The sequence below is a fragment of the Sinocyclocheilus anshuiensis genome, unplaced genomic scaffold (assembly GCF_001515605.1).
Source record: "Sinocyclocheilus anshuiensis isolate Anshui unplaced genomic scaffold, SAMN03320099.WGS_v1.1 scaffold164, whole genome shotgun sequence".
In the NCBI taxonomy this organism is placed as follows: Eukaryota; Metazoa; Chordata; class Actinopteri; order Cypriniformes; family Cyprinidae; genus Sinocyclocheilus; species Sinocyclocheilus anshuiensis.
In genome coordinates this window covers 40,277-63,993 of record NW_015557128.1, presented here as the reverse complement: position 1 = coordinate 63,993, position 23,717 = coordinate 40,277, and the positions used below count along the sequence as shown (strand labels likewise).

At 34.2% G+C, this 23,717-nt stretch overlaps 1 protein-coding gene across 1 annotated transcript in view; it reads left to right on the top strand.

Annotated features, from left to right (window-relative positions):
* The window catches only part of LOC107677896 (collagen alpha-1(XXVIII) chain-like), a 39,787-nt gene that overhangs the window by 8,986 nt on the left and 7,084 nt on the right, over positions 1 to 23,717 (top strand). Inside the window, exons 6-36 of the mRNA XM_016472963.1 lie at positions 634 to 654; positions 962 to 1,021; positions 2,904 to 2,957; positions 3,205 to 3,249; positions 4,112 to 4,138; positions 4,247 to 4,291; positions 4,371 to 4,415; positions 5,384 to 5,437; positions 9,073 to 9,141; positions 10,345 to 10,413; positions 10,532 to 10,600; positions 12,323 to 12,391; positions 12,719 to 12,787; positions 14,005 to 14,073; positions 14,153 to 14,221; positions 14,350 to 14,421; positions 14,516 to 14,584; positions 14,735 to 14,806; positions 15,564 to 15,632; positions 15,805 to 15,873; positions 16,663 to 16,731; positions 16,866 to 16,934; positions 17,576 to 17,644; positions 17,852 to 17,920; positions 18,190 to 18,258; positions 18,461 to 18,541; positions 18,662 to 18,697; positions 19,396 to 19,432; positions 19,519 to 20,076; positions 21,205 to 21,458; positions 21,566 to 21,779. Coding sequence (XP_016328449.1) covers positions 634 to 654; positions 962 to 1,021; positions 2,904 to 2,957; positions 3,205 to 3,249; positions 4,112 to 4,138; positions 4,247 to 4,291; positions 4,371 to 4,415; positions 5,384 to 5,437; positions 9,073 to 9,141; positions 10,345 to 10,413; positions 10,532 to 10,600; positions 12,323 to 12,391; positions 12,719 to 12,787; positions 14,005 to 14,073; positions 14,153 to 14,221; positions 14,350 to 14,421; positions 14,516 to 14,584; positions 14,735 to 14,806; positions 15,564 to 15,632; positions 15,805 to 15,873; positions 16,663 to 16,731; positions 16,866 to 16,934; positions 17,576 to 17,644; positions 17,852 to 17,920; positions 18,190 to 18,258; positions 18,461 to 18,541; positions 18,662 to 18,697; positions 19,396 to 19,432; positions 19,519 to 20,076; positions 21,205 to 21,458; positions 21,566 to 21,779 — 2,710 coding nt within the window. The remainder of the gene's footprint in view (positions 1 to 633; positions 655 to 961; positions 1,022 to 2,903; positions 2,958 to 3,204; positions 3,250 to 4,111; positions 4,139 to 4,246; positions 4,292 to 4,370; positions 4,416 to 5,383; positions 5,438 to 9,072; positions 9,142 to 10,344; positions 10,414 to 10,531; positions 10,601 to 12,322; positions 12,392 to 12,718; positions 12,788 to 14,004; positions 14,074 to 14,152; positions 14,222 to 14,349; positions 14,422 to 14,515; positions 14,585 to 14,734; positions 14,807 to 15,563; positions 15,633 to 15,804; positions 15,874 to 16,662; positions 16,732 to 16,865; positions 16,935 to 17,575; positions 17,645 to 17,851; positions 17,921 to 18,189; positions 18,259 to 18,460; positions 18,542 to 18,661; positions 18,698 to 19,395; positions 19,433 to 19,518; positions 20,077 to 21,204; positions 21,459 to 21,565; positions 21,780 to 23,717) is intronic.

Sequence of the window (23,717 nt, the reverse complement as noted above, 5' to 3'; positions counted from 1 at the left end):
TTTCGATATAAGCCAAGAGGAGACTGGTTTTCCTTTGCTAAAGTAAAGAAACTTTGCTTCCTTTGCTCCTGTTAACAAGCATTGGTTTTCACGAGACACACCGGCGGATGCGCAACGCCGACATCTTACGTCATCCTCCCGGAGCTGCTTCCGTGTACAACTGTTGGCGCAAGCTACATTAAAGCGATTATTACGTTTTGAATATGGATATTTTTCTTACGAAAACGCATCGATTCGCTACAGAAGGCCTTTGTTCACCCACCGGAGCCGTGTGAGACACTTTTTTTATGGATTGGCACTTTTTATTTAACTTCTTTTGGACTGATGCATGCAACACCCGCCGCTGACTGCCATTAAACAGCTTGAAAGATCAAAGACAATTTTTAATATAACTCCGACTGGATTCATCTGAAAGAAGAAAGTCATATACACCTAGGATGGCTCTGGGGTGAGTAAAACACAGCCTAATTTTCATTTTTGGGTGAACTAACCCTTTAACTGTTCATACTGTTTACCCAAACCACAAAAATGAAAGCCTTGCCATTGCCAAAGAGCAGTAATTATAATCTAATACTGTATACCAGCTATTGTTTGAACTAAATCTAATTTTCTTGTTGTTACATCTCTACACAGGCTCAGCTAGCAAACGATGGGGTAAGTAAATAATATGTCAAGTCTTTTATGGTAATATGCATTACTGCAGTGTTAACGAATAGCTTACTATCCTCCCAAACTCTGTACTAGTGAACCATTTCTTTCGGATTAGCAAATGAAATGAACTGATTTGAAAAATGATTCACTGATGCAAGTCTCTGCACAGAATTATGTATTTAGTCAAATGTTTGCAAGTTTTTGTGTGTATTTATGCCAGAAAGAATATTTTCCCCATCTCAGCCTTATTGAAACACAAAATGAAAACAAAAACCGAATTTTTAATTTACACACTTTTCTCTACATTTAGTGTCCTCTGTCCCCAAAGTGTGCTTGCGAGAAGGGCGAGAGAGGACTCAGTGGCCCGGCTGTAAGTATTTTCATTTTAAACTTCCTTCAACATGGGACGGTTTTTCCAGGCCAGACCACAGGCGCATTTTTCTCCTATTTTTTTTCTGTTCCTAAGAGGTATGGATTCCTTTGATGAATGTCAACAGTGGGAAAAGACAGGCATGATTCTGACAGTTTGGATAACTGCTTTGTTTTGTAAAAGTCAGGATAATGATCGTCTTTGTCAGGACCCCTCAGCACTACCTTGGGGAAAACACAAAATAAGATTCCTCAAAAGAAGTCTCCTTCATGTTGAGTCTGTTAAAACGGAAGACAATGTAATTGCATGTTTTCTCTGAAAACCTTGACTTTAAAACACTTATGGGTCCAAATTTAACATTATGCCACACCTGCCAATAATGGGTTAATAGCGTTAGTAATATATATATTTTTGTCCCTATAACTGCAGTTATTTAGCATTCTTTCCTTGCATTTTTTAAAAACACATAACGCATGCCATTGTATCACTTGCAGAAATATATGCAGTCTTCAAAGTTACTACTTCAAGTTGAGTTTGATAAAATAGATGCACTGTGTACGGCATTTGCGAACATCACACAAATGAACGATGGAAGAACCTGGTATCTGGAAAGATTCCCGCGACAGACACTCTTGGACCCCCTGACCGTTTAACGCATAAATTAATAATCCGATAAACAGAAAGCGACAGATGAATAGCCCATGTCCAGCGAGAAGAATGGCAGACTCCCACTCGTGACACGGGCATGACCCCAGGACACCTCCCCCTGACATTAACTTCTCGCTGGCCGAGAAACTGATAGAGTGTAAACTATCAAATTTGAAATCAGTTTAATCAGGTGGACCTCGAATTTTCAGATCCGAGTCCTTTTAAAACCTGAATGAATTAATAATAATTAATTCCCTAAAATTAAGTAATCAAAGTCATTACAACTGAACAAGTTCAGACTGACTTGAGATGAAATTATATGAAACTGATTGCTCTTTTAACATGGTTTATAAAACTAAACTGTAGTGTGTAGAAGGGCGGATCATGTTAGAGACAGTTATTCATTGACAGATGCCTAACCGTCATTATCCAGGTGCTTTCACTACACAATTATCTAAAATTTGTCCCCAAATAGTAGCTAGGTTAGAAACGTAAACAAAAGTAAAGTAAACAAAAATTGAAATAAAGCTGAAATAATCAAATAAAATCTAAATGAAAATTGTTTAAAAAATGTAACAAAAATAAGAAATGTTGACTTGGCAAATTTTAGGCTGAAGTACTGAAATGACTAAAAATAAAACTGAAATAAAAATAAAAATACAATAAAAACAAAATTAATACAAATGACAAAAACTCATAACAGACTCATGACAAACTTCAAAATGACGAAAACTAAAATTTAAATGACATATATAAGAAAATATAAGAATAAAAGATCATTCAAAATATTATTAAATATTAAAATACTATATACATAATGCTAAAATAACACTTGACATAAAAAGAAATAACTAGGGCTGGCTTTCCAAACTGTTATGTGTCCTCTATGTAAATTAAAGGGACAGTCCACCCAGATATGAACATAAAAGAAGAAAGTTTCTGGTCCCATTGACTTCCATGGCATTTTTTGTCTATAATGAAAGTCAATGGGACCTGAAACCATTTGCTAACCGACATTCTTCAAAAAATCTTCTTTTGTGTTCCACAGAAGAACGAAATGCATACAGGTTTTCATTTTGGGATGGACTATCCGTTTAAGTGCAGGCACTGAATTTTGATTGGTTAGCTTTAGGGGTCTAATAAACCCATCAGACATATGAGATCAATCATTTTTTTCACTTATTGAGCAAACATTTTGAGTGGTATTGACACTGCTGCTCACTTTCCCCTGCAGGGAAAGAAGGGTCGTCCAGGTGAGGACGGAGCCGCTGGGGCTAAAGGTCAAAAGGTCAGCATTTTGTTTTCATTACTGCCGTCTATCTGTCATTCTCTCTGGTGTGTGCTTGCTTCTGTGGATGCACATGGGAAATGTGATGAGGAAGCTGATGGCTAGTTATATTGTTGTGTATTTGTCTCTTCATATTTCTACTTTAGATTTCGTAACACTTTCTCAGATTGAACAGTACAGGAATCAAGACTGACAGACTGTATTCTATAACGCTTTTTGAAAAACACTTGTTTTGTGCTCTTGTTAGGGTGCAGCTGGTTTGAGTGGACTTCCTGGTCGTGAGGGTACAGAGGTGAGGGGCTGATGGGTGGGACACAAAATCACTACTATTCTTCAAGTATTGTGCTACATCATTAAATGACTGAAAAACTATTTGGGTAAAATGAAAAGTATGTACAAAAAAAAAAGACAAAGAAAAAAAGGTCTGCTAAACTTCAAATGTCAGGTGGTGTAATCATCAAAACAATAATAATTAAATATTGTACACAACTGTACACAAATAATTTTGTTAAAAAAATTATATATTTTTTTTTAATTTTACACACACTATATTGTGGGTATATATACAATGTGTGTGTGTGTGTGTGTGTGTGTGTGTGTCTGTGTGCGTGTGTCTGTGTGTGTGTATGTGTGTGTGTGTGTATGTATGTATACCACTCACTGACCATGATGGTTGTGATGTTATTTCCTGTTTTATGGTTTTATTGTCATATGGTATAATGGTTTCCTTTTTTTTTATTACATCACACTGATCTTTATTTGGCAGAATTTTTTTATTTTAAAACAAAACTGCTTTACTGTAACATTAATAAAAGATTATTTCAAACTACTTGAATTTTTTTCCAAGATTTATTCGTTACAATTTCCAGACAGTTACTCCACCTAGACATTATTGACTTTAAGCCTAAAAAACACACATTAAAATTAACCTTAATTCACAAGTTAAAATTGTTGTCAAATATGCATGTATGTATGAACTGCATTTTATGTATTTTTTTAATAATTTAATAGATCCAGACAGTAGATTAGTGTCAAATCATTGACCAATATGCAAGAATAAATGTGAAAAATAATTTAAAAAAAATAATAAAAAAAAATAAATAAATAAATAAATAAAAATAATAAAAAATAATGTCTTACTGTTTTGTTTTCAGGGGAAACCAGGCTACAAAGGAGAGAAGGTATTAAATCCCTGCACCAATTCATTATATATTTTTATAATATATCTATTTTGAAGCACACAACCATATGAGATTGTTGTGACTATGATCTTTTCTGACCGTCTATAGGGTGAAAGAGGAGAATGTGGCACTCCAGGAATCAAAGGAGACCGGGTGCGTAAAACTAATATACATATACTACAGTAATACAGTATATGTTTCAAACGTTTAATTATATTGTACCATCTGATAGGGTCCTGAAGGTCCAGTTGGTACTCAAGGGTCCAGAGGTCTGCAGGTGGGTCTGATTATACATTTATTTCATATTTATCTTAAAATATAACATCCATCTGTATATTTAAACATATACAGTATGTATGTCCAAAATGTTTAATCACATTGTTTACCGTTTACAGCTGTTTTCTTTTAAAGCCATACCTGTTGCAGTAAGTGTTGTAGTGAAAAGTGTTTTCAAAGTTGTCAATTATTTGTGAAATTTAGCAATTTCTGAGTGAAAATTGTTTAAAAGTAAATCCTACACCATATTCTTTTCATTGTGTAGTTGACTGAAATGAGAGTATGCGGTCTTTCGCTTTTTAATATGCAAATGTGGTTTGATCCAATTACAGAATGTTTTCGAGCCGTTTACACCTGTATTTAGCATAGTATTTAGATCACCTGAAACAGATGTTTCTATGTATTTCAAACTAAAAACATACCATTCATTTACTTTAAACTAAACGTGAGAGCTTATTACCATGGAAGCTTGTTTCCAAAACAGGATTAAACTATATAAAAGGGATTTGCAATTTGAACTTTTTTAGTCATTCTGAGTTTCTCACAATTCAAACTTTTTCTTGCAATTCTGAGAAAAGAAAAACAGAATTGTGAGATGTAAACTCAGACCTGCAATATGTACAGTAAACTTAGACATGTGAGACATAAACAGAATTTGGAGTTTATATCTTGCAATTCTGACTTTATTTCTTGGAATTGTGAGAAAAAAAGTTAGAATTCGGAGATAGAAAGTCACAGTTACTAATTACCAAATTTTTTATCCTGTGGCGGAAATCGGCTTCAATATATTTCAAAGCAGTAAATGTTAAAACACATGTTGAATTTCCCACAACATATGATTAAACTTATATTTTACTGTATTATAAAGCAGCATAATGCTTTGGTGTCTACAGATAATGTTAGACAGCCCTAAAAACTCAAATGTTCATGCTAGACACTGTAACATACCATTTCATGTTTCCCCTGCAGGGTTTACCAGGACCACAGGGTGACATCGGACCAGAAGGCCCACAGGGAAAGAAGGTCTGTGGCTTATAATCACAAACCATTATCCTGAAAATTTCACCTCATCACGTTTAACACGCACACCTGGAAAAGTTTCACTGTCTCCAGAAGCCATTGCATATTCGGCATGTTATTGTGCATGAGAAAACCCATGCACTGGAGGCTTGTTTGTTTGCTACATCCATTAGATAAATTGATGTTTAAGCCAAAGTGAATGAGAAATATTGATGCATTCACATTTCTTTAGAAGGAATTATCATTCATATCTATTTTCGACTAAATGATGCACTCTATTGGAAACAGGAGGTGCAGAATAGAGACAGACTTTTAGATTTTACTCCATTATGTTGACATAAGTATGATTTTATGTAAATATTTTATGCATCCCTTTACAGTGAATTTGAGATTTTCTTACTAGTTTTATCATGATGTTAGAGGAACAGTTCTTCCAAAAATGTATTTCTTTCTTTATTTACTCCTCCTCATGTTGTTCTAAACTCGTATGCAATTTTTTTTTTTATGTGTAATACAAAGTAAATAACAAACAAATAATCAAAAGTTAATAAAATGTTTAATTTGTTTACATACAGAAAGCTATAGACCTTAATCAGGTTAGTCGGCATATTGATTTTTACGCGGCTAAAACTGTATAACGGTCCAAAATCACCATCACAAACTCACAAAATCATTTTCACAACTCATAACTTTCAAAAGAGTTTTTTGGAGTTTTTATATACTGAAAGATTTTTCAGAAAGAACTTTCATCAGCTGGATTTTTGTATGTTGTTAAACAACAGTACAATACATTAAACACAGAGTACTGATATCCATAACATCCTCGTTTTCATTCCTGTCAAAAAATGACCCTGACAAAGATCTATTGCATGGCTTTAGAAATCTTGGCACGAGTCATATGGACTACTTTTATGGCTCTTTTATGGTGCTATTTTACATGGACATTGACTAAGTCTATGAAGTATTATTTTTAATAATAAAAATACTGTTACCGTTTTAGTATAAGCATGTCTTGCGCTTGTGCTCAAAAAGGGGGCGAAGATAAATGAATGTGTTTTGACATGTTTTGGATTTCCTTTAATAGAGCTCTGCTGCTCTTCTAGTAGTTTCCCCTTGTTTAATTTAACTGCAGGAAGCTGTCAAGGTTTAGACAGCTCTGCAGATGCCCTCACTAACTAGGGATCCTTCTTCATACATGCACGGGTTCACAAAGCTAGTGTCACAGGACAAATTGTTTTGTACTTCCTGTTTAGAAGCAGATTCATCTAAAAATAGAGGATCCTGCAATAATAAACCATCATTATTATTTTGAATAATTTGCCCTTACTCCCCGAGGTTAAAAATCAACCAATGATATGCTAGAAAGTGCTTGTCAGGTCAGCAAAAGGACTATGTGTGGTCTGAGATTATTGTCATGGTAGCTAATAACAGCAGAAATGTGTTTGATGGAAAAATGCTGTGCAAAGTATAAATTCATGCACAGACATGTAGATGACGTGAACAAAGAGAATTTCCAGCCTGTGGAAAGACAGCACTGTAAGGGGATATTGTAAATGTCATGAGCAGATTTGTGACTGCTCGCACTGACCTACTTGTTTAGATTGGATTGTACTTTGTACTTTTTAAAACCACTCAAACAGTTAAAAACATCACAATAATCCACAAGTAATCCACACCACTCCAGTCCATCAGTTAACTTGCGAAGCGAAAAGCTTTGTAAGAAACAAATCCATCGAGACAATTTAACTATAAACTTCTGGCCAAAATAAAAGTCCATAATCCATAATAACACTTCTACAGATGCTACTTGTGCACCCTTAATATGGACAGGTGTAAAGAATTTAATGGTTCTGGTTCCGACTTTAATTCCCCAATTACAAAGACTACTTTTAGTAGTTTTGAGGTGATATATATATATATATATATATAGTATCAGTGTCGTAATTTGCATATACATCATATATCTTTCTGAAAAGGAACTTTCCTGGTTAAATTCATCACAAGCTCTATTCACAGCATCTGTGGCTTGCTGTCGATTTCCACAGAAATAAATTCAACTCATTGACAGTCATGTGCTTTCAGTGGAAGTGGATTTCCAGCACCAAGTCAGCACCATTTTAAGTTATGTTTTTACAAACTGAGGGACAAGTTGAAATTGTTTTCATTGATAATCAACAGCATGTCACAGATACTGTACATACAGCTTAAGTTATATTGAACACAGGACATTCCTTTAATGTTTCTCTGAGATGACAACTTAAATTTAAAGGGGCGGGTTCGATTTCTTTCTTCTCTTGAACACAGTAGAAGGTTTTAAAAACAGTTCATCTCTATAAGGTCCTGGTTGAAAATCAAAGGAATAGTTCACCCAGAAATGAAAATTAGCTGAAAATGAACTCACCCTCAGGCCATCCGAGATGTAGATGAGTTTGTTTCTTCACAGGAACAGATTTGGAGAAATGTAGCATTGCATTACTTGCTCACCAATGGATCCTCTGGCAGTGAATGGGTGCCGTCAGAATGAGAGTCCAAACAGCTGATAAAAACATCACAATAATCCACAAGTAATCCAGTAGAAGGTATTTTGAAGAATGTTGGAAAACAGTTGCTGGTAGCCATTGACTTCCATAGTATTGAAAAAATATCATGGAAGTCAATAGCTACCAGCAACTGTTTGATTAACATTCTTTAAATGAAAGAAACAGGTTTGGTACAACGAGAGTGAATAAATTATGGCAAAATTGTCATTTTTGGGTGAACTTTCCCTTTAAATAAATACATACCTAGGACCTGATTTCTCTCATTTTTCACCTTAAAGGGGTCATCGGATGCCCATTTTCCACAAGTTGATATGATTCTTTAGGGTCTTAATGAAAAGTCTATAACATGCTTTGATTAAAATTTCTCAATGGTAGTGTAAAAAACACTTTTTTTACCCTGTCAAAATCAGCTCTGTTTTCAGCAAGCCATTCTAGTCCATGTTGCTTTAAATGCTAATGAGCTCTGCTCACCCCGCCCCTCTCTTCCGTGTAAACACATTCCTAAGGATATTGACCAGAAGACATTGCAATTACTAAATGATATTTAGACAGACTTAAAGAAGTTCCAGATCTATACTTGTGCTCTTATTATTTCAGTTATTTTGCCTTTAATGTAAATAAACATGTGCAAACAATATACTTGCTCTTGTGAATTTATTTTGATGTTAATTACATTGTGCGAGCTGTCTCTTTAATACCGCTTGGTTTATATACATGTTGCTGCTGATTGGGCTGACATTTTTGACACACCCACCAAACAAGAGAAAACATATCTCAAACCCCGTTGCACACCGTTTCCAGGAAACATGTCGTTCAAACCGGAAACTGTAGCAAAACGTTGCGCACCGGTTTGAGCTTGAACTTGCCCCTGGCTAACTAGCACGTTATTAGGAAAGGCGATTTGCAAAGATTCATAAAAAACCCTTATACTCACTTCTTCTGTTGATGAAGCTGGATGAAATTCTTATAAGAAACTCAGAAATGTCTTGAGGTTCTGTATGAATCTATGTGAGATTTCACACAATGAGAAATGTCTTCCATGAGAAATAATGAATGTGATCTATCTAATCAGTTGTTTCTGTTTGTAATTAATCACAGGGTGAGCGCGGCCCTGCTGGCCCACCTGGAATTCAGGGCGACAGTGGAATTGGACTTCCTGGACCAAAGGTCTGCTGTATTTACTTTTTTGACTGCAAATCCACTTAAATTCTCTAAAATCGCAGCAAACAATCAGACCTTAATGCTGGGGGAAGCGCCTAAGTTGATTTATTGGCTTTAGTGGGTTTTACCAGCTAAACCATCATAACAACAGCTTGGCTGGTTTAAGATGTTTTTTCCCTTTGACTTTCCATGGTCAGTGAGCCACTTTAACCGAGAACCCTATAAAACCTACTGTATCATATTTGATGCACAAATTTTTAAGGCCTCTAAATGATCAACATGATCAAAACTTTAATTAAAAACCTGTTGCACACAATCTACTACATGCCTTCGGTCGTCCGATTAATAGTTTATACTTTTTAAGCAAGTAAAAGGCGTTTTAGTATAATTGTAAAATTGTCCAACATCAGGTTGTGGTTCACGTGTATTTTTGCTGTGAAAACGTTATTGATTTTTATACAGTAAACGTAAGAATAGCTTTTATATTGTTAGTAACATTTCAAGATGAACATTTACTGAACTGAAGCAACTTAGGTTTACTTAATTATCCATACATCATTTATTAGAAAAATCATATTAATAATGTATCACATATGATCTATTGGGCTTTTGAGGAACATTTATTTGTTCATCTCTCAATCATCATTGTATTGCATTGCATTATATGTTTTGAAACTACAGAGCATTGATCATCAAACTAAACATTTGAATATCATCTTACTAAGACATATTATTGGGAGATATAGAGTGAAAACTGATATTTCTATGCATTTTATGTAAGTAGTCTGTTACTGTTATAAAGATCTCATTTATATTTCAAGCCATCAGAATTTCATCTTACTTTTTGGCCATATAAATATCAGCATCTGCACCAAAATGCATATTTTTGCTCAGTTTGGGCCTCTGAATAAAAGGTGTTGTTCCTCCTCAAGTATGAGCTCCATATTCTCCTATATAATGTGAGCCATAAAGCCTGATGTATCAAAAATGATACGCAACAAAAAAATATATAAACTTTTTTATATTTCTTTATAATTTGTCTAAAGGTTTCATGTCAGGCCTGCAGGGTTAATTTCTCAATATTTCCATTGTGCAGTTTTTAGATGACATGGATGGTACTGGTTGTGGATTCTCAGATATGCTGTTATTTTCTATAGCGATTTTCTTACTTATTCTCCTGAATTGTTCACGTCTTTGATCCGTCTGCAGGGCGATATGGGATTTCAGGGGAGACCAGGTCCTTCGGGTCCACCTGGCATAGGCGAGCCAGGTCTGTCTGTAAGTATAGAAGCAGAAATTCAGAAATATTCAACTGTATACTAATCAGCACACACTGAATTTACACCCATAGATTTGACTATATGCCATTTTTCCTCACATTTCTTCATCAAATCAGGGGCCTCAAGGGCCACAGGGGGTTCAAGGGGAGAAAGGACCACTAGGAGAGGGTTTTCCAGGTCCAAAGGTAAGGTTAGCCCAAAAACGCCATGTTCTCACTAAAGTCACTCTCTGCTCTTTAATCTACCTGGAGATGTGAAGCAGCCAAAGGCAATCTGAGAAGATCCAAGTAAACAAATGCATTAAAGACTTGTAATTTTTATAATACCTCATTAGAGGCTCAAAGTTCCCTGGTAAATCCTCATTTCAAAACCCAAGGCTATTAATTATTGTATGTTCCAGATAAATTAGCTGAGCGCATTACCAGCCTGAGGATGCAAGACAGAATTTAATGGATCCGTTTTCTTGGACCTCTATAAATACTCTTTGTAATCTGTCTAATGTTAGCAGTCTAACTAGGTCTACATCAAAGCCAGAACTGCATATAAAATGTAATCGTAAATTAAAAATACAGCAAAGAAATGTGATTCATGTCAAAGAGAACCTCAGTGCTTTGAAAACCTTCATCCAGTAGCTAAACTAAATTAGAACTCAATTCTTTTCAGATTTATGATGATGTTCAGTATTCATGATGATGCAAATCAAGTTTTTAATGAATCTGAAATGATTCACAGGAATGAACTGAACTTACCAGCTCTAACACCATTTTTGCTTCTGAAGTTAATTATTAAAACATACCCATGAGATATCTTAAGTACAGTTTTCTTTCCTGTGTTGACAAATGTTGGGCCGGGGCATATTGAAGCGTTCGTCCATTTCTTTAAATAGCCAACAGGCTTCACTTTACCTCATAGACATGAATTACAATTTGCTACTTGTTATTACAAATCAGTGTCAGGTGGTATTAGGAGAAGGGGAGGAACATTTTTAAGATGTGTCATCAATATTTTTGACCTATTTTTTCCAGAGAAAGAAATGTATTGCTTTGGATTCATAAGTGCTCTAGATATATCAAATGCATTGTGGACATTATCATAACATTTTATAATAGTCCTTTATCATTATCATTAAGGGAATTATTGCAAAAATGATAACACTTGACTTCTATCAATGTTTAGTTTCTCCAATCAGTTTTATTTTTCTGCTAACATTTACCAATTAAATGCATGTGACAATAAGAAATAATAAGCAGTGTTATCATTAACTGCAACTAAAACCATTCAAAATAGTTTTCGGTAATTGAAATAAAGCCGAAATAAAAAAGTACGTTTAAGAAAAACTTTAACTTAAAAACAAAAAAAGTTAGTAAATATGTTTAAGAACTAAATTTACTAAAACTAAATAAATGTTTATTTATTTATTTTAACATATTTATAAATATATTTATAATATTATAAATAAAAGTTCATTTAAAATATTAAGTTGAAGTACAAAAAATGACTAAAACTAAAAACTAAAAATAAATTTAATTTAAAATAAAAGCTAATTTAAAATATGAACAAGATATCACTGGAATTCATTGCAGGTGACGATTTAATTTTAATTACTATTTAGAAATTAATTGGTGCAACACAAGTCAAATTTAAAATAAAACCAAGATCAACAAATCCTGGATTAGCTCTAATTTAATCCTTATGAGTGCAACCTAATCGAGCCACTTTCAATAAACAACAGTTAAGGCTCACTGAGGAATTGCACTGTATTATTACCAGTTGGGAAAACAGGTGTTTTCTAAATCTCATAGACGAAGAAACAATACATGCAGTGCAGTAAATGCATCTGAATGGCAGAGAAAGGGAGGTTAGCATTTCAGCAACACTGGGCTGATGACACCTCTTTTGTTTGACAGGGGGACCGTGGTCTGGAGGGGCCGAAGGGACCAAGAGGACAGCAGGGCACTGGAATCAAAGGCGACAAGGTGGGCTGTAAATATATCAGCCCATGAATGGAATTCACACAACCACACCATCTATGACACATAAAAGGCTTAATGAAGTATGTAAACTGGCCCAAAGTTCCCATTTAAACACCAGGGACTGATTGGACGGTAATAAAGAGCGAGAAAGAGCAGATGGGAGGGCGGTACAGCTCAGCTTACTGTGGGAAAAGGTCCTGCTCACCTATAGTACTGAATAAAACCCCAGTCATTTCTTATACTCAAAATATACAGATTATTATTCCCTTCAGTTAAATCTCAGGATGTATTAATCTATCTGAAACTGATTCATCCTCTTTGTGTCTTCAGGGTGAGCTTGGGCCTCCAGGTTTACCAGGACCGATTGGACTCCCAGGGCTTGGCATTCAGGGAGAAAAGGTGATATGATGATGTGTTCTTAACTGTCCTTGACTTATTCACAGGGTCTAATGAATTGAGGAAATGGACATGAATGGACATGCATTTTTTTGTTTATAAAATATATGCTGTCCTCATCAGCTAAACTGCACCTTGTCATAACAAATAGTCAGATAAATAGTCACATGATCCTTCAGAAATCATTCGAATTTGCTGATTTGCTGCTCAAGAAACATTTCTTATTATTAACAATTTGAAATCTGATACGCTACCACTCAAATGTTTGGTTTAAGTAATATAAAAAAAAAAAAAATAATAAAAGACTTCAATTTTAATAAATTGATCGAAAGTGACAGTAAAGACATTTATAATATTACAAAAGACTTTTATTTCAAATAAACGCTGTAATTGTGAACTTTATCAAAGAATCCTTAAAAAAATGTATTACAGTTTCCGCAAAAAAGTCAGCAGCAAATACCACAAGATGTTTTTGACATTGATAATAATAACATGATAAACTAACGGCATTATTAACTGTCTTGATATTTACTTTGAAAGCGGAAGCGATTATGGTAAGGGGCGTTACATTTCTGACGCGTGCTTGTAGTGTTCGGCCAATCACAATGCACTGGGTCAGCTGACCAATCAGAGCAGACTGCGCTTGTCAAAGGAGGGGGCTTTGTTGAAAACGACGTGTTTGAGAGAGGCGGAGCACAGAGGACCTACAATAATGTACAGTATTTGAAAAATAATGTGTTTTTTGAACGTTAAAGCATGTCAACATATTCTGTTACACCAAATAATGATCTTTAAAATAGCATCATATGACCCCTTTAATATTCGATAATAAATCGATAATAACTAAGCATCAAATCAGCACATTAGAATGATTTCTGAAGGATCATCTGACACTGAAGACTGGTGTAATGATGCTGAAAATTCAGCTTGGAATAAATGGAATAAATTACATTACAATAGAAAACAGTTATTTTAAATTGTAATAATATTTCACAATATTACTGTTTTTACTGTGTTTTTGATCAAATAAATGTAGCCTTTGTAAACACCTTTTTCAAAAATATATAAAAAAATAATTATTCTAAACTTTTGACTGGTAGTATCCTTTTGACACACACACACACACCTAGGTATAACATATGTATGTATGAACTTTTCCTATATTTTTTTAAAATGCAAAATTAGATTTCTCATATATTTCTTACATTTCTTACAATCAGGGTGTTGAGGGTCCGAGGGGGCCTCCAGGAGGAAGAGGACCACCGGGAGAGGGTTTCCCTGGTTCCAAGGTTGGTAGTAAAGATTATAATTACTGGCAAGCTGTAAAAAGAAATTTGTCCTTGGCTCAATTTTTGACTATTTTTCTAGGGAGAACAAGGTTTACCAGGAGAGATGGGCACCCCGGGAGAGAGAGGGCAGGGCGTACCTGGACCAAAGGTTTGAGTTCTTAAATCCGGGGTGGTGTAGGCTCACAAAATGTATGGGACATTTAGGATGGAAGCTAGTTTTTAGACCATAATGAAGACTTTAGAAGGTGGTACTAAGTACTGATATGATTTCTTCAGGGTGAACCTGGTGCATATGGACTGGCTGGTGTACCTGGACTTCCTGGGGAGGACGGAGCTCCAGGACAAAAGGTAACTCTGACTGAGTGTTCTGCTGATTAGATAGGTCTCTAAGCAAATAAGCAAGTTTCCCGGATATTAAATGCATTGTGTTTCTCTTCATCAGGGTGAGCCTGGGGCAACAGGTTTGAGGGGGACTGAGGGGGCTCCAGGAATTGGCACTCAAGGAGAGAAGGTACAATACTTTCCTCATCAAACATTTTAATATTCAATATGTTCAGTTTTTGGGTATCTTGCGATTGTCATCTAGTGGATGTCAAAAAATGCTTTAGTATCATCATCTTCAGTATATGTTGACTGATATTCTATGTTCTAATCTTAATAGGGAGATCAAGGCCAACGTGGCATTCGAGGGTTGTCAGGTCCTCCTGGAATAAGTGGCCCTTCGGGACCAAAGGTGAGAATATCTAAAGAAATAGAGCGCAACCTTGGTTCTGGAAGTATTTTAACTTTTTCTCCAAAAAGTATTAAATAACGAGTTAAAAAACTAAGCCGTGAACTAAAGCAACCAAGCCAGAGAACTGCAGCATTATGAACTTCGATTGAAAGTATTTGAAAATCAGAAAAATACAAGAGTGAATGTGTATTCATCAAAAGTGACAGTAAAGAATTTATAATATTACAAAAGATTTTAAATAAAAGCTGTTCTTTTGAACTTCAAAGACTTCATCATGATTCCTCAATGAATCCTTTAGAAAAAGTATCACCGTCTCCACAAAATAGTTATTTTAAATTGTACTAGTACTTTACAATATTACTGTTTTAACTGTAATTTTGATCATATTTGATCATTTTACAAAAATCTTACCAACACTTTTGAACGGTAGTGTATGTTTACAGCAAAATATTGAAATGTTTGCAAATACAAAAGAGTGTAGGGAGAAAAGGAATGAGGTTTCTATTTCCAGAACCTTACTGTTGTGCTCTATAGGGAAGCATGGAAACAATAAAGAATAAATATAAATATAATAATATTTAAATTAAAACAAAAAGATGAAATGTAAAAAAAACGCCTGATTTTTTTGTTTTTTGACTCCAAGCTTACAATACCGCTCATTGTTTGAAGTAACAGTGCAATAAATGTCTGTGGCTTCTCACATAGTTTTAGAAGTAATGCAGTTACATCATTGGAACATTACACTGTTGATTTTTAGGGAGAGCCAGGTACGCCAGGAAGGCTGGGCATGCCAGGATTACCTGGACGAGCTCTTGCAGGATCAAAGGTAACAAAAGCCAAGCTACTTTAACTGTGTCACTCCTACAGGCTGGCAGGCCGTCGTTGTGTTAATGGCCCACTGCCAACACTATGAATCAGAACGTTTCTATTTCAAGATTCATCAACTTAGCAATAAAACAGAGAAGTAATGGTATGACCTTATCTCCTCGTGCCTTCAGGGTGATGTGGGTCCCGCTGGTCCTCCCGGACCGATTGGAGAGACTGGTTACGGTCTGCCTGGTCCAAAGGTGGGTGGAACTTTTTAACCTGAAGAACAGTTAAGAAAATGAGTAAAAGGAATAAGAGAATTTGATCGAGCAATATATATATATATATATATATATATATATATATATATATAACCAATCAAAAGTATAGGAGAATTCAGATTTTTAAATATGTAGCTTTTTAATGTTTTGTAATGATTGTGAAAAAAATTTATTGAAATAACGAAATTTTGACTATGCTAATCATAAAACAGCTCTATATAGCTTTTTTTTTTTACTGGTCAAAAGTGTGGAAAAATGTAGAGTTTTTTAAATATGTTTTTGAAAGAAATGCATTTATAATGAAAGATTTTGATTATGCTAATCATAAAAGAGCAAACTTTTTAATATAGACAATTGTCATATTTTTTATGTTTTTGAAACAAGTCTCTTATACTCACCAAGGCTACATTTATTTGATCAAAAAAATAAAAGAAAATAATGTAAAATATTATTACAATTTAAATAACTGATTTCTATTTGAATATATTCTAAAATTTAATTTATTTCTGTGATCAAAGCTGAATTGTCAGCATCATTACTCCAGTCTTTAGTGTCACATGATCCTTCAGAAATCATTCTAATATGCTGAGCTGGTGCTTTAAAATGTAAAAACATTTCACAATATTACTGTTTTTACTGTATTTTTGATTTAAAATAATGCAGCCTTGGTGAGCAAAGACTCCTTTCAAAAACATTTTTAAAAATCTTAATTATTCCAAACATCTGACCGGTGTATATGAAGTGGCATTCCTTCCTTATCACATTTAGGGTGATCGAGGTAACCCGGGACCGCCCGGACCATTTGGGCCTAAAGGTGAAGGATTCCCTGGTCCAGTGGTAAGCAAGTTTTTACATCCCTATTTCCATATAACATCACTGCATGCCCATCACTTAAAATTTGAAGTCATTTTATATTTCCCATAATCAGGTTTGTTGCTGGGTATTTGAGCATGTGTGTTTATTTTACACAGGGTCTGCCTGGTTTACCAGGACCATCGGGTGAGCCCGGCCCTGAAGGCATTGGTGTTCCTGGACCAAAGGTGAAGTTAACACTTCATGTATTTATGATGATGTATGAGGATCAATTGTGGCTTTCAGAAATGTGTTCAGACACTTCAACTTTATTAAATATGACTTGATTATTTACACAATAACAAGAAAATGAACAGAATGGAAATAAATTGCCTAAGTTAGTCATTGCTTTGAGAAGGACTGAAGTTAATTTATTCATATTTTTAACCATCCTTTGAAATGCTGATTTTTTCAAACTGATTTCTGTAAATGTATCACTCATAATGGATTGTTTCACAGTTTACAAACTATTAGTAAAGTATTAAAATTCACTCATAAGTGTGTTATTGTGATACAACAAAGCAGACTAATGACTAAGTGGCAATTATTTCAGAAATACTCAATATATTCAAGTTAAATATGTGACCCTGGACCACATGATCTTTACTTAATATCCTAATGATTTTTGGCATAAAAGAAAAATCAATAATTTTGACCCATACAATGTATTTTTGGCTATTGCTACAAATATACCCCAGCGACTTAAGACTGGTTTTGTGGTCCATAGTCACATATATTAAGTCATATATATGACGAGAACATCAAAATGTCCTGCATAGTAGGATTAATTTTAAATGGTGCTTTTGGTAAAACTTCAATTTCATTTCAGGGAGACATTGGATTCAGGGGTTTGCCTGGTTTGCCAGGACCACCTGGTGAAGGACTGCAGGGACCACCGGTAAGATATTCATATTCATGTCATCTGACATAAACTCTCCCATGAATCTCTCTGACTACAGTAATGAAACTGATACTGAACGCCCCACATGTCCAGAACAAGAGCTCTGAACAGCATGCATAGGGAGTCTGTCTGTGTTGCTGTGGGGATTGAGGAAGACAAGCTGTCTGTTCCTCCCATATTAATTCTGCTGTCTTGCTGTTTCAGGGCAACATGGGAAGATCAGGTCCTCCAGGACCACAAGGACCCCCAGGGGAAGGTATTCAGGGACCCAAAGTAGGTTAACCATCTACTACCTGCTTTATAGGGCTGGGTGATATAGCTAAAATTATATATTTTTCACCAGTTTGGTGATGAAAAATAATGTGATATTGACAAAGAAAATATGACAAAAGACACAAAATATGAAAATGACAAATATGTCATTTTATATTAGCAGTATAATCATTAATATTCAAAATATTGCCCAGCTCTAGACGTAATAGCATTGTGTCCAAGTCATGATGACCTGGTCAGAAAATAAACTTGTTTGTTAAATCCATCAGGGTGATCAGGGGGCTCCTGGAGTGACAGGGCCGAGGGGCCCATCGGGAGAGGGACTTCCAGGCTCCAAGGTGAGACTTTGGTTTAGATCATACTATCTACAGAGGATGGGGTAGTTATAAATGGGTAAATATGGGTCAGAAAACATAATAAAAAAATGAATTATGACTATTTTTGATGAAAAATAATCTCTTATGCATGTACTTCAGAAATAAAAATGAAATTATCAGTTAAAATGTATGATATGAGCCCTTTGATTCATCTGTCCTGTAGGGTGATCGTGGTTTGCAGGGCGAGGGGGGCTTTAAAGGAATGAAAGGTGACATGGGTGACCCAGGGAATCCAGGACTAGCTGTAAATTAATTTACTCACTATAAACCATCTTCTGTGTGAGAGCAGACAGAATTGAAATGTGAATACTAAATCACATTGTAAATCAGCTTGTTTAATGATTGTTTTCATCTCTCCCTTTAGGGAAGAGCAGGAATCAAGGGCGAACAAGGGCTCACGGTAAGATCAAATGCATTTGCATCTTTTCAACTGTATTTTGAGTTAATTTTTGACAAACTGTGCATCCATATGCATTGCAAATATTACTAAATTCTGCCATTTTTTAAATGATTTTTTTTTAGACAGAAGGCATGATCAAGCAGATTAATGTGTTCATTTTAGGAAAACATTGCATTGTAAATATTAGCAAATTCAGTCATTGTTTAATTATTTTTCAGCAAGAAGACATAATCAGGCTGATTAAGGAGTTAATTTTAGGAAAACTATGCAACTGTATACATTATGCAACCATATGCATTGTGAATAGCAAATTAAGTCATTTTTTATGATTTTTCAGAGAGAAGACAATCAAGCTGATTAAGGAGTTAATTTTTGGAATACTATGCAAATGTATGCATTGTAAATATTAATGATTTAATTTTAGGAAAATTATGCAACCATATACAGTGTAAATATTAGTAAATCAAGTCACTTTTCAATGCTTTCTGGAAGAGAAGACAATCAAGCTGATTAATGAGTTAATTTTAAGAAAGCTATGCAATCATATGCATTGTAAATATTTGTAAATACAGTAATTGTTTAATTATTTTTCAGAGAGAAGACATAATCAAGCTGATTAATGTGTTCATTTTAGGAAAACTATGCAACCGTATGCATTGTAAATATTAGCAAATTCAGTCATTTTTTTATTGTTTCAGAGAGAAGACATAATCAAGCTGATTAAGGAGATTTGTGGTGAGTTTTACTCTTTAAATATGACAAAACAAATGACTTGATCATGAAATAACAGGTGTGTCATGATATGATTCACATATTTCTAGGATGTGGTATTAAGTGCAAGGAAAGGCCCATGGAGCTGGTGTTTGTGATCGACAGCTCTGAAAGCGTGGGCCCGGAAAACTTTGAGATCATCAAGGACTTTGTCACAGCTTTAGTGGACCGCGTCACAGTGGGCCGTAATGCCACGAGAATTGGTCTGGTTCTTTACAGCTTGGACATCCATCTGGAGTTCAACCTGGCCAGGTATATGACCAAGCAGGATGCCAAGAAGGCGATCAGGAACATGCCTTACATGGGAGAGGGCACCTATACTGGCACCGCCATCCGCAAAGCCACACAAGAGGCCTTTTACAGTGCCAGGAACGGGGTCAGAAAAGTTGCCATCGTTATTACAGATGGACAGACGGATAAAAGAGAACCCGTTAAGCTGGATATGGCAGTACGTGAGGCTCAAGTGGCCAATATTGAGATGTATGCGCTGGGAATCGTGAACACTTCTGACCCAACGCAGGCCGAGTTCCTGAGGGAGCTCAACCTCATCGCTTCTGACCCTGACAGTGAACATATGTTCCTCATTGATGACTACAACACACTGCCAGGTGAGCATGGAAGAAAATTTAAGTATATACACAGTTTTTGTTGTTGTTGTTGTATTTATTTATTTATTTTGGCATCTAGGTCTGGGCAATATTTAAAAAAAATGTGTGTGTGTATATATATATATACAGTGGGTACGGAAAGTAGAAGGGGGTCTGAATACTTTCCGTACCCACTGTATATGTGCACAGTATATATGTGTGTGTGTGTGTGTGTAGTTTGTGTAAAATGTATTTTCATACAGTAGTTGTCATAAAACAAATACTGACATTGAATACTGTCAACAGGTTGAAAAATAGAATAAAATCTAATATTTGATATAAAATAGTCAAATGTATTAAATATAAAATATATTTCATACATATAGATATGTAAAATATATTAACAATATTGAATATTGTCACTATTAAATAATATTTTTTTATATAAAAGAAATAATAGGTAGATGTGATCAGCTGAGAATCAGCCGATGCAAGCTTGACTCACGTGACCTGCCAGAACTAACGCAAAACGCTTAATTTATTTGCTATATAATATAATATTTTTATACAAACTTAAAACATAAATATTGATAATATTGAATTTTACCAATAGGCTGAAAAATATAATAAAATTATATTAAATATATGTTTTTATAACAGCCATTGTCTCCAATTATTATGAAAATGTTTAATGCAAGAATTAAAATACAGCAAAGGTTATTTAAAAAAGGGTATCTAGTTAAAATAATCAACACATGTTTTTTGTATTTATATATTTAACTATGTTTATGTGCATACACCAACATAACAATACATAGTAATATATACATACATATAAAAAAATGTAATAAATGAAAAATTTGTTATGTTGGGGTTGTTCTGAATCGGTTCATTGAAACAGACAATTTGAACAGATTCCCTAAAGTTAATACATTTTAGCAATTTTAACTGTATTTTTCCGAATGAACTTAAATCAGAGACGCTATTTAAACATCTATAAATTAGTCTTAATCTAATGATGTACTCCTTTGCCAAATTTTTAAATGAAAATAACTGCAATATTCTCAATGTTGCTTCATTTTGTATCACCAGCAAAATCCTAACGGCAAACTAATTGCATCTTGCTCTGTGTTTGGTCTCCTTCTGCAGCTCTGGAGTCTAAACTGGTTAGCCAGTTCTGTGAGGATGAGAACGGGGCCCTTTTCTTCAACCGGATTACCAACGGCTTGAACAGAAACAACGGATACGGCTACAGCAACGGCCAAGAGGATGTTTCCTCATACAGGAATAATGTTTATGGGAACAGATTTCAGGAGATTTCACAGGACAGATCGCAGAGTCACACGAGAGGCAGAGGACACGGCATACCTCTTCCCATCAACCCTGGCCCTCTCAAAGCACAGGTCAACTACCACAACTAACTAACTGTCCATTTCTTTTGCATGCTAGACTAATGCAGACTGATTTGAACCAGGCCACTGTCTGATTCTGTGTTGTTGCTGTTGTGCAGGTGGAGAATGACTATGAAGGTGAGGATCTAGACATAAAGACACAACCTCAAGGTGGCAGCACTGTTGCTGTTGTCAATAAGACTGTCCAACCTGTACAGCCAGGAACCTCTTCATCATCATCATCATCCTCTTCATCATCAGTATCATCATCTTCATCAGTGTCCACACATTCTACTTCAGTGAATGTAAAGCCTCGTCCTGTAGTGATAAAAGGTATTCTTTTCATACAACTGTTGTTATACAATATAAATATTGACCATATTGAATATTGTCAATAGGCAGAAAATATCATATATTACAAATGATTAAATATTACAAATTAATGTTCTATAGTATAAAATAGAGAATAATAAAATATATATGTGACAAAACAAATCTTTTTATAATATAAAATAATAAATAATAAAATAGTTTTTTAAATATAATTGTATACAATCATAAAACATTAATGCTGACAATACAGAATATTATCAATAGGCTGAAAAATATAATAAAATTATAATTTATTATGTAAAATAATAAAATGATAATAAATATAATATGTTTTAGAACAGACATTGTTACCAAGTATTTTGAAAATGTTTAATGCAAGAATTAAAATACAGCAAAGGTTATTTAAAAAAGGGTATCTAGTTAAAATAATCAACACATGTTTTTTGTATTTATATATTTAACTATGTTTATGTGCATACACCAACATAACAATACATAGTAATATATACATACATATAAAAAAATGTAATAAATGAAAAATTTGTTATGTTGGGGTTGTTCTGAATCGGTTCATTGAAACAGACAATTTGAACAGATTCCCTAAAGTTAATACATTTTAGCAATTTTAACTGTATTTTTCCGAATGAACTTAAATCAGAGACGCTATTTAAACATCTATAAATTAGTCTTAATCTAATAATATATAAAAATTAAAATGAGTAAATAAAAGCTGAACTACGTATCTATACATTCTTGAGAACATTATATCACACATACTGAACTTTCCTTTCAAATGTGACTGGCTTAGCATCTTTCTGGCATCTTTTACTGACTTTTTCTGCCTTTGTTTTCATAGCAGGCTAAACGGGATGAAGATCTACACTGAATAGTGATAATGAACTTTATGCTGGTGAAGTGGACAGTGGTCACTTCTTTCTATAATATTATAAAACTGTTCCCTAACATTATGCTCAGGATCTGGAGAAAATGTTTATGCAGAGCTCCAAATAAGTCAGAAGATTTTGTACAAGCAAGTACCTGAAACACAGGTGTTGTTATGAAGCTTCAAACACACATTTCTTATATTTCTCAGTATCCTCTGAGAATCTGTGCACTGCTCTGCATGTGACAGTTGTGACGTGCAGAAATATTACTAACAACCTTCACTGGGAATTGATTGTATATATGTTTTGTTTTATTTAACATTTATATACAATTTATGACTTGAGCAAAGCCACAGACATATTTAGTAGGTTGCAGAAATACCATAAATTATGTTTTAGGGATTTTATGGGGATATTATCATTTTGTAGGGAATAAAGCAAATAAACAAACAAATCAAGTAGTTAAGTCACTAAGTCACAATAATGTAAATTCAATGATGATTTTCAAAAAGGAAAACATTTTGTATATATATTTTTTTCATGTGTCTTTATAATGTTATTCAGATAAAATAGTTTTGCATTCCTGAATTTTGTACTGAAAACAAGGTTTGCAATTTTTTATGAACCAGCCCTGTCCTAACATTAGTCTGAAATAAGTCGTTATTGAATTGTAGACATTAAAATAATTTTTATAAAAAATTGTATTTTAAAATAAAAAAAAATTATTGTAGACTGTTTTATACAAATGATATTTTTGAATGTGTTCTTTTGTGGATTTTTTTGAATAAAATGTTTGGTTAATAATGATGTCTAAATTTGTGCTTGTTATTGAATGAGAAAATATAACTATAATTTATACCCTTTTCTACATCTAAATACGCATTTCTTATATAAGGGATAAGGGACAGAATAAGGGATACACACACAGAGGTATATCTTTTAGATTTGTAATGTTTTTTTAAATGGAGTCTCTTATGCTCATCAATGTTGTATTTATTTGATCAAAAATACAGAAAAAAACTGTAATATTGTTAAATATTATTGCAATTTCTAA